At 33.1% G+C, this 19723-nt stretch overlaps 1 protein-coding gene and 1 pseudogene across 1 annotated transcript; both read left to right on the forward strand.

Moving 5' to 3' along the window:
- The first annotated feature begins 2859 nt into the window (after positions 1-2859).
- On the forward strand, positions 2860-5202 carry LOC18612485 (uncharacterized). The gene has a single exon (XM_018115720.2). It carries the CDS (start codon positions 4301-4303, stop codon positions 5042-5044), a length of 744 nt encoding a protein of 247 aa, XP_017971209.2. The 5' UTR covers positions 2860-4300; the 3' UTR covers positions 5045-5202.
- A 12295-nt stretch (positions 5203-17497) lies between these two features.
- On the forward strand, positions 17498-18735 carry LOC18612486 (nuclear transcription factor Y subunit B-3 pseudogene; annotated as a pseudogene).
- The last annotated feature ends 988 nt before the right edge of the window (positions 18736-19723 follow it).

Raw genomic sequence — 19723 nt, forward strand, 5'->3', positions numbered from 1 at the left:
TTAGTGACTATCTGATTTTTCTTTTGCCAGTGAGGAAATTGCCAATGGATACATATATACTTAAGCCTTTGTGAAACAAATGACATGAAAAAAGAAAGAAAGAAAACGCAAAAGTTTCAACAGTATTGTTAGAAGAAGAAAAAATCTTATTCTATCGAACTCTCCTTTAACAGATTATTAGAGTTTCAGTTTTGTAAATTAAGATTTTCTCTTTTGCCTAATAAGTATAAGTTAATAACTTTTCTCGTAAATAAAAAATAAAAAGAAAATATGTAAACAGAAAATCTGAGTTCAGGATTCGAGACAAAAGATTGTCCGAATCCAAAAAATTGCAAATTACAATGAAACATTCATCAAGATTTAGATATGGTCCCCTCCCAAGTGTGATGAGAGCTAAAACATTCCTTAAGTTTCACTCCCCAACACCGGTCGGATTTCTTGGTCTCATTCCCTTTCTCAAGACAAATGCTCCTCCAAAGCCTATTGAAAACGTTTTTGTTTGAATAAATTAATTACCATATTCCCAATGTGCTGTAGTCAAAATGATGAGCAAAAGGTAATGTGGTTAGGGTTTCTTGCGGCACTGCTTTACTTGCACAGCTGGCCGACAAGTGGCACCATCATCCTTGTATATTTTTCCATACTTGCAATTTTTCTATATTAACTTACTGCTTTCCCATCACAAATTCACTTTATCTAATTTCAAAATTTATATTCTTAACACAAATTAGAAAATATAACTTCGTTATCTAAAAATAATGTATTTTCTTTTATCAAATATGAAAATTATACTATTAAAGTGGTAATAAAAAAATTACCTCCTTTAAGTCGAGGCCAACATATACTAGTTGAACATATGAGCAAACCTTAATTGCATCCCATTGTTTAATTATTTAAGTGGCGCAAGATTGAGGCATAGATAAAATATAACAGAGGAAATATGAATATAGCTAAGGCTAAGGGTAAATAATCTAAGACCCTTCCTAGCTAGTCATAAATTTAGCTTAGCTACCAAATGAGATTATATTTATAAAGTAGATTGAACATTTTCTGATGTTCTAAGACGATGTAATTAGATGATGTAACAAAATTAATGATTTTATTAAGATTATCTAAGCTTAACCTTGCAACTATATATATCTCATATTTTGATATGTGTTGTTAAATTTTAAAACTTATATCCAACTTAAAACAATTGATTTTATAAATGTAGGATGCAGGAAGGAACCACTGAACGGGATAACACCTGTTCTAATATTATCATGTTAATTTTAGATGATCAATCAATCTACAATCAATTGTTACATAATGCTTTTATTACCTTTCTAATCCTCTGCATTTGATACACAATTGCCAAGTATTGTAGTGTATATACCAAAAGACTTGTTTGTCGACCAACTCAGCAAAATGCTACACTTAGTATATACTTCTTACTTTTAATGTTTACTTAAACTTAATTTTCAAACCAAAAGGTAAAATGCATCTGGACACAGAAGTTTTGTTTTTGAAGGATTATAAAGTTAAAGTTTTGAATATCATAAGAATAACAACATATAATTTTACTTCATTATTGTGTATTCATCACAGTTGGTGCTGTTTGTTAGTAATTTTTGCTCTCTTTTTCTAAAAATGAATTTTGTTTTCATTTCATATAAATAAATAAATAAATAAAGTGATAAAAGTAAGAGAAAAAAAAAACACTCTTCCCCATAATTAAGTAACAGAGAAACATTGAAAACTGAATTAATGAGCAATTTATAAATCAATTGTTCTGAGAATTGAGTGCATTAATTCTTTGAGCAAAGCATTAACTAAAAGTACAATTTATTAAATTGGCTTTAGTTTGCTTCAATGATGAGTTTGCTATAAACTTAATTAACATGCTGACCCTACAACTAGTCCTAAGTCCTAACTACAATTTGTTATCAGCCATTAGAAAGCGAAAGCCTTAACAATGATTAATCAAAGGCCAGCATGAGGGCTACAAATGAAAAGCGTTAAAGCTCCTCATTCATACCGTCATGATTTCATGAAGTGGGTAAGAAAGAGTAGGGGAAATGAGATGCAAAACGCCCATATTATATATTTATATCAACAACAATAGTGTAATATTCTAGATATATACATCATTTTGGAGCCGACCTCTGGCACGGTGTTGCAGTGCTTTAAACGAGAGAGTGGGCCTGCTATGCTTTGGTAGGTAGATCCATATCCATAGCCATAGGCATATGCTTAAAGCAACCCTTGAAGTCATCATCAGATGCATGCACAAAATCAAAAGGCATGAATCATCACTATTCCACTACTACTATAATATATATAGACATATCTCCTGTAAAAAGAAACCTTTCCTAGAGCTAGAAACATTTCCAGGAGGTTAACGTATAGCTTCATTATATATGTTGCTAATTTACTAAAGCCTAGATAAAAAACTTGGAAGACCTAGCTATAGGGGCTAATGTTTACATTTGCTTTAAAATAGTTAGACAGCATTCAAAATGAATCAAGAAAAGGAAAACTGAATAGATTATTACATTTTTCTTGGCATTTATAAGTAGGAAGTACCTTTTGTTTTCTTTTTCTCTTTGGTCTTCTTTTTTTGTTCTGGGCTTTGGCAAATGGGGGCGTGCATATGAACTTTTTTGCTTTGCTAATTAAAGAAACGACGAAAAGAAAGAGATGCCTTATAAAATTTTCAGCTATTCAATGGAGCACTACGAATTTTCTATGCAATGACTTGCCCTGGATGAAACACCAGAGTTATAAAGAAAACAAAACTTTCAGTACGGAATATGGGGAATAATCCTTTTGATTTTGATTCAAAACTCATACATTTGTAATTCAGATATATCAAGCAGAACTCTTATACAGTGAATATTCTTTCTTTTGTTTGTCTAGAGTTTTACAATGAAGAAAAGCCCTCCTCTTAACTCTTCTTTTCCTCTCTCTAGCCTTTTGATGCTTATAACTGTCTAGCAGATCAATGGATACTTTATTACTAGGTGGCTTGGGAGCATTACCTTAGTCTTTTATAATTGCATGTAAAGTTTTGATGTCATTGCAACAAACTTGTTGTATATTTGAGTAGTTTGGTGGTACTATTCTTCGGTTCAGTGTTCAATAAAGCAAGGGTGCCTGCTATTTTTCTGTTTATGAGCATTCAGAAGAAAAGCTCTGTCTCTAAATGGTATTTGTTGTTTTGAAGTGGGGAGAGACAAAAAGATGAGCATATAATGGTGGTCAAAGAGTGATTTTGCTTTTCACTGTGTTCTGAAACTTCAGGTATGGTTTTCTGGTTTTGATAATAGGGTTCTTGCCTCTTGGGGTTGGTTGAAGAGAAATGGATTGGGCAGAGAAACAATACAATAATATTCCTCTCTGTTCAGGTTTTTTTGTTTTCTTAACCCGCTGAAGTTGGAGGGAAAGTGCCATGTGGTGAGCTCAGATGTGTGCACATGGCTTCTCTCATTCCCAAGCTTTGAGACTGTAAATTAATACAGGAAAACAGGGGTTTTGTGGTTTTCAAGAGAATCAGTTGCAGTAGGAAGACCACCTGATTTGTGTGTTTAGGAATTAAAAAAAAAAAAAGAAACCCAGTTTAATAAATAGGGAAGCAACTGGGGCTTGGGAATTGGTGATGGGTCTGTGATGAGAGAAACAACCCAGAAATATAGTCCTAGTTTGCAAGTCCAGTTATGTAATCCAAACACATAATTCTTCTTTATATTCAACTTGCTTACTCTTTGCAAACCACTTCAGGTATTACCTCCCTCGTATCCTTTTGCAGGATTCAAGCAAACTGGCTAGCTGGTTTCCTTCTTCTTGCCTTTTTGGTACTGCTATTTATTTGAAGTGCTGATCGTATATATGTCGTACAAAACCCCTTTCCTTTTCCCGGGTATATTTATTTTTGATCTATGAAAGCCTTTCCTTCTTTAGGATATGTGTCTTTTTTATTCACACAAGCAAGAAATCAGTGGAAAATGTAAGTTTGAGAATGCCAAGCTCTTCTTGCTTCTGCATATGCCCTTCATTCTCCCTTTCAGTCTATACTGAAAATCTGGAACAAATTTATCAATACATCAATATAATGCTCTTCTGCTTCTTGCTTTTTAGCCTTTATTTCTTCATAATTTCATTTCTAGAATAATCTTACCTTTCACCCTCTGCTTCTGTCTCTCTCCTTTGATCTCACTCAAGCCGGTAGAAGGAATAGGAAAACCTAGCTATTTTTCCCTTGTATAGTTCTTTTTGTCAGGTTAACCTTACTGATATAAGATTAAGACCCTTTTTCTAGTCCATGGAGTTGGAAAAGACAGTTGGGGATCAGATGGCTTCTTCATTGTTTTTCCTCAACAACTCCCTGTCATGGATTGTTGTTCTTGCCCCGCTGGTCACATTTGCTACTTTTTTTATCTTCGGGTCCTCATCCATCCTCTTCACATCTACAGTCTTGATATTGTCAACCGTTGTGTTCATATTTTCTAAGAGGAAATCAAAATTGGTGGAGAAATCGGTGAAAGAAGAGGTACACAAGTCTGTCCTGGAAAGCTCACCTCAAATGGAAGATATTTTGGCATCAAAACAGCTGTACGAAAATAAAATTAATACACAGCAAAAGCAAGCCTCGGAAGGAGAAGGTCAATCCTGTCAGATTCATGACTATTTAGTAAGATCTCCGGATGTCCTATCAGAAAACGAATGCGTGGACCAGTTATCAACCACTGAGGATTCTGAAGTGGACTGGCCATTCCGAGACAACATTGATCAAAGCCCGGATTACTCCGATGGATCCATATCTGATGAGGACAGCCTCATTGAAATCTCACTTCCTGGAGGGCATTATGTTGGTCACAAGGAAGAAAAGCCTAAGTTTAGCATGCAGCAGAAACTGCCAGATTTCATGCCGGAATCCTTTTTTCAGCAACGGAGTCTAATGGAGCTCTTAGCAGAGTTAAATGAGATGAATGAGGAAGACAACCTGATTGAGATTGACATATCCATGGGCTCCATCAAGTGTTCAAGGTTTGAGATCGAGGCTTAAGATAATGATCTTAATTTTACATTTCTACTTCAAGTGTTTTTAAGTTTTTTTGATCCATCAGGATTTGGTGTAACTTGTTACAAATTTAGAAATCTAATATTCCAGCAATGTTCTGTGCTGCCATTTCATATGATGATATTATTCTAAACTTCGAAGCATCTGCTCATAAATTTATTTATCTTTGTCCTCAAGCTTTGGATACCTCCATAAAGCACTTGTACTATATGACCCTTTATTTTGTTTTAATGCTCATTAAAGGTATCAAAAGTTCACGAGCCATGGCCTATTTGATGGACTTCCACTTGCATTCTTTTTCAATTATCTTCCTTTTCCTGTACATTTGGCATGATTTTAACATTTTGTGTCTCCCTGGAGACTATTAAGATGAAACTAGAACATAATATGTTAGTAAAGCAGATTCACTTAATACAGTGTCAAGCATTTGATACCAAATATAAACTACTTAATCAATTCTTCTCAGTTTAGATAGATTGCCAAAGGCCAACTATTTGAAGCAGCTGCTTAATGTTTCTTTTGATCTGTTATCCTTGGGCCAGATGGAGATCACTTGTAGAGTTTGCTGTGAGACTGCTTGAACTTGTAATCTCTATCACCAACATTAAGTCAACGCAGGAATGCCTTTGAAAGGTGTTCTACATCTTGTTATTATATATTTTATAGCTAGATACCTGCGCAAAGTGATCACGAACATTAATATATGGTCTTGTATATTGTTTATACAACTTTTACTATAGATAGACATAGGACTGTAATTAGTGAGCTCAATTAATGTTAGTAGTGAATAATGCTAAGGTGTGTTTCAAAACACAGCTTTTCTATTTTATAGTTCATATCTATATATATTTATTACATTATTATTATTAGATGTTTGATAGAAAAGAAGATTGGAGTAAAATGGGTGAAAGCATGGTAAAGTAAAGGAAACAATTTTACATATCACTACATCAATGCTCATGCAATTGATATGTTGACTGTGTGTTTTGGCTCACTGGTCATGTTTTCTCCAATAAGGTAAGGGTTTTCATGGAAGAAATCAGTTTATTCTCTGCTTCCAATATATAGCACAATCGGAGTGTGATTAATGTTCACCCTCTTTACAGAAATAAAGTGTGAAGACTCGAGTACCAGTTTATCCATAGGTGTACTTGCTTTGCTTCTGACATTTAGATGGTGTCCACAAATATTTTGGACGGTTCCATCAGATGAAATACATGTACATTTTTATAAAATATCCGCTGAAAATATTTGTGGCAAGAATTAATACTATAATAATAATATGCAAGGTGTCAGCATGCCCTAAAGCTAATAATAGATCTATCACGGGCTTTTCAAGCAGATTCAGGAAGGGGTATAGTTTGTCCTCTAGTGGACAGACAACTCTCTGTATCCAGTCCACCAAGCCCATTCTCCGCTTCTCAGAATGTCATTTAATGCCCTCGACGGAATCCAATGGGCAAATGGCGATGGTATTTCTCATCTCGACACTGGGTACTTGTTCTAACTGCTAATTAATTTTGTTAAAAATAACATCATTACAGCAGTTACAACAATTTTGGTGCATGCTTTTTCATTACTTACAGAGCTGGGCCTGGTTGAATCCCCCATCTTCCAGCGCCAGACTAGAAAGAACTTTATCGAAAATCTCAGTGGCGGCCACTTTGATCAGAGGTTGCTTGTTGGGGAGGTTTAAGAATGTAGGTCTTCAAAGCCAAATCTCCAGGCCCAACACCCACCGACTAGGACTTGAACTAGCCGAATGCAATCCATGCAATGGAAGGGACAATCTTTCCTTGTATATGTCTCAAAAATTATATAATTATCCATAATAATAATACATTTTTATTATGAAATAAATCTTAAAAAAACAAATAAAGATAACTAAAGAGAAGAAAAAAAGTGTTTAGGGAGAGAAAAGAGATCTTATTGAAGTGTATATATTTACAAATGAAGTAAAGGGATCTATTTATAGGCTAACAACCCCTTGAATCATAATCATAATCTAATTTTATCTAAGAGTTCAAATCATATTACATGTCTTGTATCTTGCCTTTTAGGCTGTTTGACTTGGTTTGCAATTCTTGGGTCATAATATAATGGACATTCACATATTTATTCATAACACTCTCCCTTGAATGTCCATTGTATTAAGAATATGCCTCGTTAAAACTTTACTGGAAAAAACCTCATGGGAAAAAATTCAAGTGAAGGAAAAAGATTACATAATTCTTTTCAAGAATACGTTTATGAAATACTGTCTCATTAAAAACCTTATCAAAAAAAACCTAGTGGGAAAAACCTTGATGAAGGAAAAGAGTACAGTGCGTATTTTACTCTCCCTGATGACTGCATTATAGAGATCTTTAAAATGATGCATTCCAACTTTTCAAATGTTGCAATAAGAAGGGCTTTGGTGAACAAATCTGCTAGATTGTCACTTGACTGAATTTGTTAAACACTAATTTCATCCTTTTCTTGGAGATCACGAGTGAAGAAGAATTTTTGACGAAATATGTTTTGTTCGATCACCTTTAATGTATCCTTCCTTTAACTATGCTATGCAAGTAGTATTATCCTCATATAACGTTGTTGGAATTTTCTTCTTGGTTGACAGGCCATACATTTCTCAAATATGTTAAGTTACAGATCTTAACCAGACACATTCATAACTTGCTCATGAGTTGCTAAAATTTCTGCATGGCTAGAAGAAGTAGCAACTATAGTTTGCTTTATAAAATGCCATAAAATAGCCATACCTCCATATGTGAACAAATAACCTGTTTGGGATCGAGTTTTGTGTGGATCAGATGACTATTCTGCATCTACATAACTAATTAAATTTTATTTTGATGCATTTGAATTATATAAGCCATATCCATTGTTCCTCAGAGATATCAAAGTATATGTTTAATTCCATTCCAATGTCTTTGAGTTGGAAAAGAACTATATCTTGCTAATAAATTTACCGCAATTGATATATCAAGTCATGTATTGCTCGTAAGATACATTAGTACTCCAATTGCAATAATACACAGTACTTCAGGATCAAGAAATTCTTCATTATCCTCACGAGGTCAAAAAAGTCTTTTTTCACATTTCATAACCTTACAACCATTGGCGAACTCAATGGATATGCTTTCTCCATATAAAATCGTTTTAGCACTTTTTGCTATAAAATTATATTATTGGACAAATATTCCAATTGTCAAGTGTTTAAAGACTCAAACAAAACTTTATTTTGCCAAGATCTTTCATCTCAAATTCTTTCTTTAAGTAATCCACGACTTTTGATAACTCTTCAGGAGTTCTAATAATGTTCAAGTCATCAACATAAACAACAATTATAATAAATTCATATCTAAACCCTTTTTATAAAATACATGGGCATATAGGATTATTACTATAGCCTTCTTTCAACAAATTTGCACTAAAGGGATTATACCACATGTGTCTGGATTGCTTTAATCCATATAAAGATTTATTTAATTTAATCGAATAAATTTCTCGAGAATTCAAATTTTGTGCTTCAAGCAACTTCAATCCTTCAGGGATTTTCATATAGATATCATTATCAAGCGAGTCATATAAATAGGCTGTAACTACATCCATCAAACGTATTTCAAGCTTTTCATGTATTGCTAGACTAATTAAATATCGAAATGTAATTGCATCCACCACAGGAGAATGTCTCTTCATAATCAATACTAGGCTTTTGGGTAAAACCTTGTGCGATAAGTCATGTTTTATATCTCACAATCTCACCTTTCTCATTTCGTTTCCACACAAATACCCATTTATATCCACTGGTTTTACTCCATTTAGCGTACGGACTATAGGTACAAAAACTTCACGTTTTGCAAGTGAATTTAATTCCACTTTGATTGTATCTTTCCACTTTGGCCAATGATTTATATGTTTACATTTTTCAATAAATATAAGTTTAAGATCCTCGTTTTTCTTTCATAATATTGAGCTCTATACAAAATATCATCGACGTTTATTTATCGGTTCCATCTTTTCTCATCATGACATCATTTATTGAGATCTCTTTATTTTCACTGATTTCAGGTACCTGAATTTCTTCTGAAATTTTTCTCAATTATGTCAAGGGTCTCTTCTAGAGTTTTCTACTTCCTCTTTCTGACCATCTTAAATATTTGCTCCTTTTCTTTTTCGAGGATTTTATCTTTGGAACCGATTGATTTCTACACTTCTGGCGTGCCTTGTCCTACAAGGACATTAATGCTAATAGGAGCATTCGCAGTTGGTATATAAGATATAGTTATTCCCCTTAGGTTAGTAAATACGTCTAACAACTGATTTACTATATTTTGCAAAGTAATTATCTTTTGAACTTTAAGTTCATATTGCTTTGTGCGAGAATCAAAACTAGATAATGATAATGTATTCCAAGATATTTCCTTTTCTAGTTGTTTATTTTCTCCCCCTAATGTTGGAAAAATTATTTCATCAAAATAACAATTGACAAACTTTGTCATGAATAAATCTACTATCAATAGTTTTAAATATTTAATTACAAATTGAGATTTGTATCCAACATATACTCCTAACCTCTTTTGAGAACTCATCTTTGTGCGTTGTGGTGGAGTAATTGAAACATATACCGCACATTAAAAAAATTCTTAGATGAAAAATATTTGGTTCCTGACCATAAACAATTTTATAGGGAAAATTTATAATAACTCGTTTGGCCTGATGCATACAAATACTACTGCATCCAAAATGGCATGCCCTCAAGTCAACATTGGGAGTTTGAATTTCATAAGCTTGCAATCAGTTGGAAGTGTTTAAATAATTCTGTTAAACCATTTGTGTATAAACATAAGCAACAGGTTGTTTAATAGTTATTCCAACTAATATGCAATATTAAAGGCTTGAGATGTATATCCACAAACATTATCAAAACAAATAATCTTGATTACATAACCAGGAAAATGTGTTTGCAAATGAATAGTTGCAAATGCTAAATTGCAAGCTATAATAAGCACACATGTGACCATCTAGTCGATGCATCGATTAAAACCATAAAATATGTAAATGGTTCACAAGATGGATGTGTGAATCCACATATAACTTTGAATATTATTCAAAAACGTAAGGAATTCAGTCCCAACTTTAATTGATGGTAGCTTTATAATTTATTTACCTTCAGAGCCAGCAGCACATAAAAATTCATTAGATTGAAAAATCTTCTGGTTTTTCAATAAATGATAAATTTTCAATCATTTTTTTTGCATCATTATTGATCCGAGATGGTCCAACCGATCATGCCAAACATTAAAATCATTAGTAAACTTCTGGTTTACTATGAGTTTCAATTATTCTAATATTAGTATAGTTTAATTCTGAGAACAAAGCTAGTAATTTTTTTCAACACACACTTTCTACTTAAGATAATTACAATATAGAGGTATTAAGTATCTCTTTCATTCGTTGTCTCAATATGATACATATTTAGACGAATATATTTCAAACTTAATAAGCTTCTTTGAGACTTAATAGAAAATAATACATCCTCTATTACTTTATTCCTCAAGGTAGTAAAATATTAGCTCTTCTGGAGCTTTCAATTAATCTTGTACTACTAGTATTGAATTGACATTGATTTTTTTCTTGTCAAGTAGGGAAAAAATTTCTTGTCTTTAAATATAATGTGTGTTATAGCAATATCTGCTAGACATATATTTATGTCATAGATCTTAGATCCAACAATATGAATATCCATAAATATATACAATAAGAACTTACAAGTTAACATAAAAGAATATTAAACATAGAATTAAAACATATAATAAGAACATATCATTTAAACATAGTAAAGTATCTTTATAATATAGTTATACTAAAACATACCAATTACTATTAAGTTCATTCTTGAATATTCTCATTACTAATTAAATGATCAATTCCTTCTACAAGACAAGAAAATCAACCATTAATATTTTCGTTACCAATCATATAATCAAGTCTTCTTTCAGGATGGATAGATATCTTGATGTGCTATATCAACTTGGCCATGATTAAAATCATCACAAGATGTTATAGTTTTCGGTGATGCTTGATTCAATTCAAGATGTACAACAGATACGTAACCAATGGTCTTTCATGCCACATCAATGACAATATGTTTTCTATATTCCTTTTTTTTTTCATTTTTGTCTTTTCATTATTCATCCACTTCTTGTGAGTTAAAAATATTCATCCACTTTTTTTTTAATAGGTTATTCACTTCTGGTGAGTCAGTGAGTTACAGCATTCATCAACTTCTGGTGATAACATTATCCATCTACTTTTGGTGGCAAAATTATCCATTCACTTCTGGTAGCAAAATTATCCTTAGATTCTAATAGTAAAATTATCCACTTCTGGTGATAAAATTATCATTAGCATTAAAATAGTGATAGTGTAAATTCTTATAACGACTTTTTCCATATCTATAATAATAATTATTAAATGATGTGGCATTCACTTAAAAGATAGATAGATTCATGAAGATAGATTCATGACCATGACCATAATTATTAAATGATGTCGCATTCACTTCAAGGAATGGACAAATTTATAATTTTTTTTATTAGTAGCTTGTTTGTCACATTCACTTCAGGGAATAGACATTATGATTTTTCATTAATAGCTATATAATAGCAAATTCACTTTCCAATCAAGGGACAGAATTTAATATATACTATATGATAGTAAAATTTATATTAAAGTTGATTTTTAAAGAATGAAAATATTAAAGAGATATCAAGTCACTTACTTGATTTATTACAACCAAAACAATTAAAGATCAACCATTGAAATTCTTTCAAAGCTTGGAGATGATGAAAACAAAATAATAGTAGCACTTACTTGATTTGCTAAAACTATAAATCAAAACCGAATCGTTGAAATCCTTTTGTAGCTTGAAGATGATGAAACAAAATAATTCTAAAACTTGAGAGATCAGAGAATCGTGCTGATAACGTGTTATGAAATAAATCTTAAAAGAACAAATAAAGATAACTAAAGAGAAGAAAGAAAGTGTTTAAGGGGAGAAAGGAGATCTTATTGAAATGTATATATTTACAAATGAAGTGAAGGGGTCTATTTATAAGCTAATAACCCCTTGAATCATAGTCCTAATCTAATTCTATCTAAGAGTTCAAATCATATTACATTTCTTGTATTTTACCTTTTAGGCTGTTTGACTTGGTCTGCAATTCTTGGGTCATAATATAATGGACATTCACATATTTATTCATAACAATTTTTGAAGTTATAAATTAAAAGAAAAAAAAAAACAAGGGTTTGTATGTATCTAATCTAATTTGGTTCAATACTCAAATAGGGCAAGCTCGCGTAACCACTTTTAAAGTCGAAACTCCAAACCATCCATGCAAATTCGATAAGCACTTTTGAAGTCAAAACTCTAAACCATCCATGTAAAATCGATTTTTAAAATTTGGTCCACAAGTCAATTTTTATTTTTGTAAAATCGGTTTTTAGGCTAACCCTTCAATCTCGTGTGATTCAAAATTGATCATCGATCTTATAATTTTTATAAAAATTAAAACAATAGTAATGATATTCTATTAAAATAGTGTATTAAATTCGTGAATATTGCAAAAAAAATTATAAATTTTTATTCATTTATTGTCAGGTTTTATTGCTCTTTAAATCTTAATATTTAGTTAATTTGCTGTTGTTGATAACCTTTTTATTTATTCATTTATCATTTGTATCGAATACAAACATTGTAAATAACTTTTTAACTTAATGTTCAAGATCTTTATAAGAGACACCCTTCTACGAGTTCAAATCTTACTATTAAAAATATTTTTATTTATCTATAATATAATGATAATTATTTGAAATCAGTCTTACTTCTAATTTTTATCCGAACCATGTGAATAAATATTTAAGATCATGAACTACTAAAAAAAGTGTTTATCCTATAATTTTTGAATCACAGATTACTCACTAACTCGTACAACTATCTTATAATTAACTCAAATCCATCTATTTAAGAACGGCCTATAGTGACCTTGATATTGAACCGTTGCACGCCCTAAGCAGTAAGCTCAGATTTTCTATGCGTTGATGGAAGGCACGATTAATACAAAGTCAAAGAATTTTTCAGATTATGGCTCAAATTGTCAAAGAAGGAAGACAAAAATAAGTATTTTACAGAGTTTATCTATTAAAGGACTTTTTAAACTTTCTATTTTTTTTAAAATATAAAAGTATAAATAATATACTTAATACATTGTTTATTTTTTAAAATTTTTCAAAAGTAAAATGAGATATTCTTCCATCCTAACAAACTATCAAAAAATGTTTACGACGTTTGCAGATGATTTCTTTACTTAAAAAGTGGAGTTTAATTTTTTTCAAGTTAAAGAAAATCAATAACAAATACATTATATAGTAGAATTTTAATTGTGTTTTATAACACGGATTAAGGTATTTGAAGAATACTTTCTTGTTTTTTAAATTAGTAAATGATATAATGTTTTAAAAATCTCTTAAACTATTTTAAAAAATTTAAATAAATTCTTATTACTTGATTATGTTCAATTAGTTTTCATAATTTTATTTTGATCCAAATAGACTGTCAAACCCTGTTCTATAAAATAATTATGACGTCATTTACATGCTCAAACCAATGTTTGCATATTTAAGAATTTCGAGAAATCGTTAAAAGACGATATTGCCTCTAATGATACCATTGAGTTGATTAAGCCTCAAACTAGTTCGAATAAGAATTTTAAGGTGAAATTAAGAGTTTCATAGTTCAGGGATGACTCAAAATGATAATTCAGAGTTCGAGGATCAATTCGGAGTCAAACCGAAATTTTCACTATCCATGGACAAAATGGTCATTTGCCACTTGGGGACAAAATGAGAATTTTTAGAAAATATTTTTTGGCCCCATTTAACTTATTGGAGTATAATTTGAGGGTTTGGCATTGAAAAAGTTTAATTTCGATAATTTCTGGAGTATAGGGGTAAAATCGTAATTTTTCTACTCGCGGATAAAATTTGAGATTTTGAGAGAATTTAGATCACATTTGACAAATTGGAGAATGGTATGAGTATAAGGGATGAAAAATATATCTATGGGCAATTTTTCAGTTTTTGGGATAAAAATGTAATTTTTTGACTTTTATGGGAGCAAAAGTGTAAATTTCAAAAATTACTCCACCAAGACTTTGGATAAGTCTGAGAATTTTATCTAAGCTATGGATATGTGGGACAAGTGTATGGTGAAAATTTGGAAACAAATGGATGGCTAGAATTTAAGAAATTAATAAAATAAAAAAATAAATAAAATAATATTATATTATTTTAGCCTTTAAAAAGGCCAAAATTACCAGAATTCTCATCTTCTTCAAGCTGTCCAAACCAGGAGAGAAAAGGGGGAAAAGAAATAAGAACCCTAGCTGAAAAATTTGGGAAAAATCAAGAGAAATCAAGAAATCAAGCATTAAAAAGGTAAATTTCATTGATTTTCCTTGTGATTTTCACTACCCATGCATTTTTTTCTCATTTCCATGCAAAATTAGAAAGTGGGTATGGACACCCATGCTGGCCAAACCTCCATGGATGAGTTTTGAGCTTGAGTTTTAGTTGATTTTAATTGAATTAAGTGATTTTAGTTAGGTTATATTGAAATATAGCAAAAATAAGCTAGAGAAATAATTTTCTCCCATTGAAACCCATTATGCCGAATTTTCTAGGGGAATATTGGCTGCTGATCTTGATTTTTATTTAAGGAATTATGATGAATTATGAGCCTAGAAAAATAATGGGAATTTTCAGAGCAAAAATATGAATTTTTGCCCACTAGGGGTATTTTTGTAATTTATTGTCGAGGCTGATAATTTGCACCACCCTGAGGGACATTTAGTCAATTTGGGTGCAATTGAGGTATAGAAACTGAAAAAAAATTAATTTGGAGTTTAAACGGATGCGTATATCGATTTATCGAGTAAAAGACCGAAATAGGCTAACATCGCCTTTAAGCAGTAGTCGGATAAGTTGCATATCATATCATGCATATACATCGAGCCTAAAATAGCTTATGACTATTAGATATAATTTAATTGGAATATGTGTCATAGATTATGGCTAGGTGGTGAGCCATTGGATACGGGTAAAGGCCTATACCCGCGGACTGAAAACAGGAGTATTTCTACTCCTAATACTGTGAGTGGATAATTTATCGTTTTAAATATCTAGAGTAATTATACTTGTTTGATGCTTTTATTGAATGGTGAGTTTAAATTATAAAATATTATATTTTCCAATTAAAATATTTTTTTAATAAAAATGAGATTTATACTGGTTTTGAAATCAAATATTGTTTTGGGAAAATTGAGTATATGGAGACTGTGTTGAAATTTATGATTTTATATGTTATTGAAATTGGGGCTTATGACACTATGGTAGCATGATGGCTAAGTTTTTGGGGTTGGCATGAAATATATGAACAGTTTTGGATTAGTCTCGGTAGACTAGATTAAATTTTATTCACCATATTATGCTACTGGAAATTTTATAGGTCTGGTAGTATATTAAACAGTCACTGCAGTGGTGGGGGTTTCCATGGACTGCCTATGAGAGGGGCACGGTAACCCAATTATATACTTACCTCCGGGGGGAGATGTTGGGTGAAGTATCTCTTGAGGTATGATTTGAGTGCACCTCACGTTCGAGCCACCATGTGAGAGTGAGACTCAGCCAACGCCAAGGAACGGCTGTGTGTCAGATGTGAAAACATGTTTATGGGTATGGGTCATTGAACAGCCTTGACGGTTTCAGTGGGATACCTTGACGAAGGTACCCGCGAGAATGATTCTGGCAAGGGCCAAGTTTAAGAAATTCATAAGCCGGGAAATTTTGATGAAAATAAATTGTTTGGTATAGATTGAAACAAATTTTGCGTTATGAATATTATTGAGATATAATGTTTTTATATTGTCTCCATCTACTCGGCTTTAGATGCTTTTGATGGTAATTGTTTACTCACTGGGATTATGTAATTATAATCTCATCCCTCTTCCTATCCATTTTTCAGGCTCAGGACAGTTTGTTGATAGTTGATTAAGGCGAGAATTAATCTCAGAGTTTCATCCTAGAAAGTAAGGGTTCGTAGCCCTACACCTTCTTGGTCAGTTGGGAGCCCATGTGTCACTGTAAAAGAAATTTTATACTTCAGTTATCTGATTTAAAGTATGTATGAACATATTTATCTTTTACACCATGTTTTTGGTGGGTTTTGATGTTTTCGAAGAAAAATGACGAAAATGCCCATGTGAGCAAAAAAAATAATATTTTATTATTTTTATTTGAAAAAGACTTATGATTTCTTGAAATGCAAGATTTAATAACTGTCGCTCACCGGAGAGATGCGGAAGCTGATGCTAAGCCTTGCGGGGTTTCGATCGGTATTTGGGGTAATGAGTGCCTATCAGGACGTCGCGACGGTTGTCACAAGCCCGATGGGTAGTTCCGGGTCATGACATAGACATTTACGATTAACGGTTGACTAACTGTTAAAACATCATTTGTCATTTTATACTAACGTAAGATTGATGTGAAAAATAAAAATATAATGTAATTATGTTATCATGGCACATAAACATGTTACGTCATCATCTATCAATAATTGTTGATTAATGATAATTAATCAATTATTATTAATAAATGTCTATTTAGTCTAAAATAAAATTATAAAAATTTAATTAAATGTAATAAGAAAATAAAAATTTAATTAATTTTTTGTGAACAGTTCAGAATTTTTAAAATATTATACTTTATTAAATTCAAATAATGATTTTTAACAAAAATAAAATTTAATTAATTTCATATTTTTCTTAAAATTAATAAAACTACTTTAACTCTTCATTGGATAGACTCGAAAAATATGTCAAGTATTCTACTCATAGGTGGTAACTCGTTAATTTTTTACTTTAAAAAAGCACTTTATTAAAATAAGTTGCCACATTCAAATGATATATATTCTATATATAGGTTAGGGGTTAAAAAGAAAAAAGACGAAGTTTCCAGCTTCACGTGTCATATTGGAAAATCGGGCACCAAGAAATTTGGGAAAGTTTCGCACATGCAACATCAAAGGTTCATGAGCTGCCACGTGTGACAACAGAAATGATGATGTATGGATGATATGAGTTGCCATTGCTAGTTCTATTCAGCTGAAGCCAGCTAAAATCGCCAAGCCACAGCAGCCGCCTAAAGATTCCCTCGTGCTTCAGAAAACGCACTCTCTTTTCTCCACCACGTGTCTCATTTTCAAACCGTTTGGATCTCCGGTGCCCACAATCCAATGACCCAAATTTCAGCTTCCTAGTCCACTCTTATCGACAAACAAACGGTCCATATCTAACCACGTGTCATCCCCGATGCATTATTACCCCATCGATCCAACGGACTCTAACAACCTCAACCTCTCTCTCTGCATCCGACCCTCCTTCCTCTTTCCCCGGAACCCTCTTCTTCCGACCAGCAACCACGCTCACCGGGAAATCCCTATTCTACCCTCACCAAACCACCTAATTCTCTGCTAATTTATAGCAAAATTGTGGGATTTATTATTATTATTTTTATTATAATTATTTTTTGATGGCGGATTCGGACAATGAATCAGGGGGACAAAACAACAGCGGAGGAAACGCGCAAAGCGAAACGTCAGCGCGTGAACAAGATAGGTTTTTACCGATTGCCAACGTAAGCAGGATCATGAAAAAGGCCTTACCGGCAAACGCTAAGATTTCCAAAGACGCTAAAGAAACGGTCCAAGAATGCGTTTCCGAGTTCATCAGTTTCATCACCGGCGAAGCTTCCGACAAGTGTCAGCGTGAAAAGCGGAAGACGATTAACGGCGATGATTTGCTTTGGGCCATGACGACGCTTGGTTTCGAAGAGTATGTGGAACCCTTGAAGATTTATTTGCAGAAGTATAGGGAGATGGAAGGAGAGAAGACCTCTATGGGAAGAGGAGAAAAAGATGGCGCCAGTGGTGGCTCCGCCGGCGGGGCCAGTGGCGGAGGTAGCGGAGGAAGTACTGGTGGAGGTGGAGTAGGTTCTGGTGGTGGTGGGGGGTTTAACGGAGGAGGGATGTATGGTGGGATGATGATGATGGGGCATCATCAGGGCCACGTGTACGGTTCTGGTGGGTTTCATCATCAGATGAGTGTGGGGAAAGGTGGGGCCGCCGCCGCTAGTGGTGGAGCAGGAGGCGGAGCTGCTGTTAGATCAAGGTAGATTGTTGGTAGGTTACGGGGGAAGGGTTAAGAAACTGTTAATGTTAATTGTTGATTGAGTTTTTAAATTTTCAGTAATTTGAAGCATTAACTTAATTTGTTAGGTACATTTTCTTCGTATTTTTTACCTATTTCTATTTTATTTTAATGGATATGTAATTGTCGGCAAGAAGAAGGAGATGAGGAGAAGGAGCAATGATGCATCGTAAAAAGTTGTAACCTCTAATGATAAGAAGAGTCAGGTAGTCTCATGAAAAAAAATGGGAAGAAAAAATGAAATTGTGTGTATGATATGGACATTGCTAGATTTATGTAGAGAGATGGATTGTTGCTCTCCCATTTGATTTGTTCTGTTATTGATCTATGAGAGAAGTCTACTTTTTAGCTTTCTTTGCTTTTATGTATGCCTTTGTGTTACTTCTGGTCTGGCTGCATTGGAATTGGATTTAGAGGAATAGTTGAACTGACAGTTTGAGAGAGCCTCTCTGACAGATCTAGAGGAAAAGGAAACTTTGTTTGGACATGTTCTTTTTTAGGAAAGGGAGAGAAATATATTGTGGTTTTTGTTCCCCAAATTGTTTTTGCCATTTGTCCATCTCTCTTATGTGTTCTGTGCTTAATTGGGTACTGAAAAAGAGAGAAAAGAAGGGAGGGGTCATCCTCACCTCATCCATATAAACGCGGGCTGTCTGTCATTAGATCTTCTCCATGTACTTTGCTTTCACAATTCCAATTTTAGGGTCAATTATTGCTCCTGTCTAAAGAAACTGAAATATATAACCAACAACCATCTAGTCTTAAGGTTATGCTGCTTCTTTGGACATATTTTAGGCCAGTTGATTTTGCACCCTTGGGTTGCTGCTGCGTGTGGGTAAAAATACTTGAACTTTTTCCTGGTTAGGTTTCCACTTGTTGAAACCATGTTGGATCGGAAACCCGAACATGCTCATACTTTTCAGAATCAAGTTTCTAATAATGTAGGTCACAGCTGGCAACCTCCAGTTTGGTTTCTTACTTGTCTTCTATGAAATATTTCCAGCACTTAACCCTCCTTCAGGAAATGTTTCTCTCCAGTAAATTAACAGCATTTACTGAGGGAACCTAAAGCCTTGGCCTTTAGAGGGGAGGTGTCAGGCGCCTAACTTTTCAAAACCATTGCCCATCCAAGACAAGCAGATTGTTAGGTAACATTACTGCTCTATTGCTATTCATTCAGTTGCGATCTTGGGTGGAAGTAGCCAGTCAGAGACTTTTGGAGGTGCCACCAGCGCATTTATGTCAGCCTTTTATAAGTGGGCAACAGTAACAGTAACTTAACAGGAAACCCCACTTTACATCAAGTTCAGGTTCATCGAAGTCTTCGCGGTTGTCC

This window comes from Theobroma cacao, chromosome 1 (genome assembly GCF_053813885.1).
Source record: "Theobroma cacao isolate CCN51 chromosome 1, ASM5381388v1, whole genome shotgun sequence".
NCBI classification, from domain to species: Eukaryota; Viridiplantae; Streptophyta; class Magnoliopsida; order Malvales; family Malvaceae; genus Theobroma; species Theobroma cacao.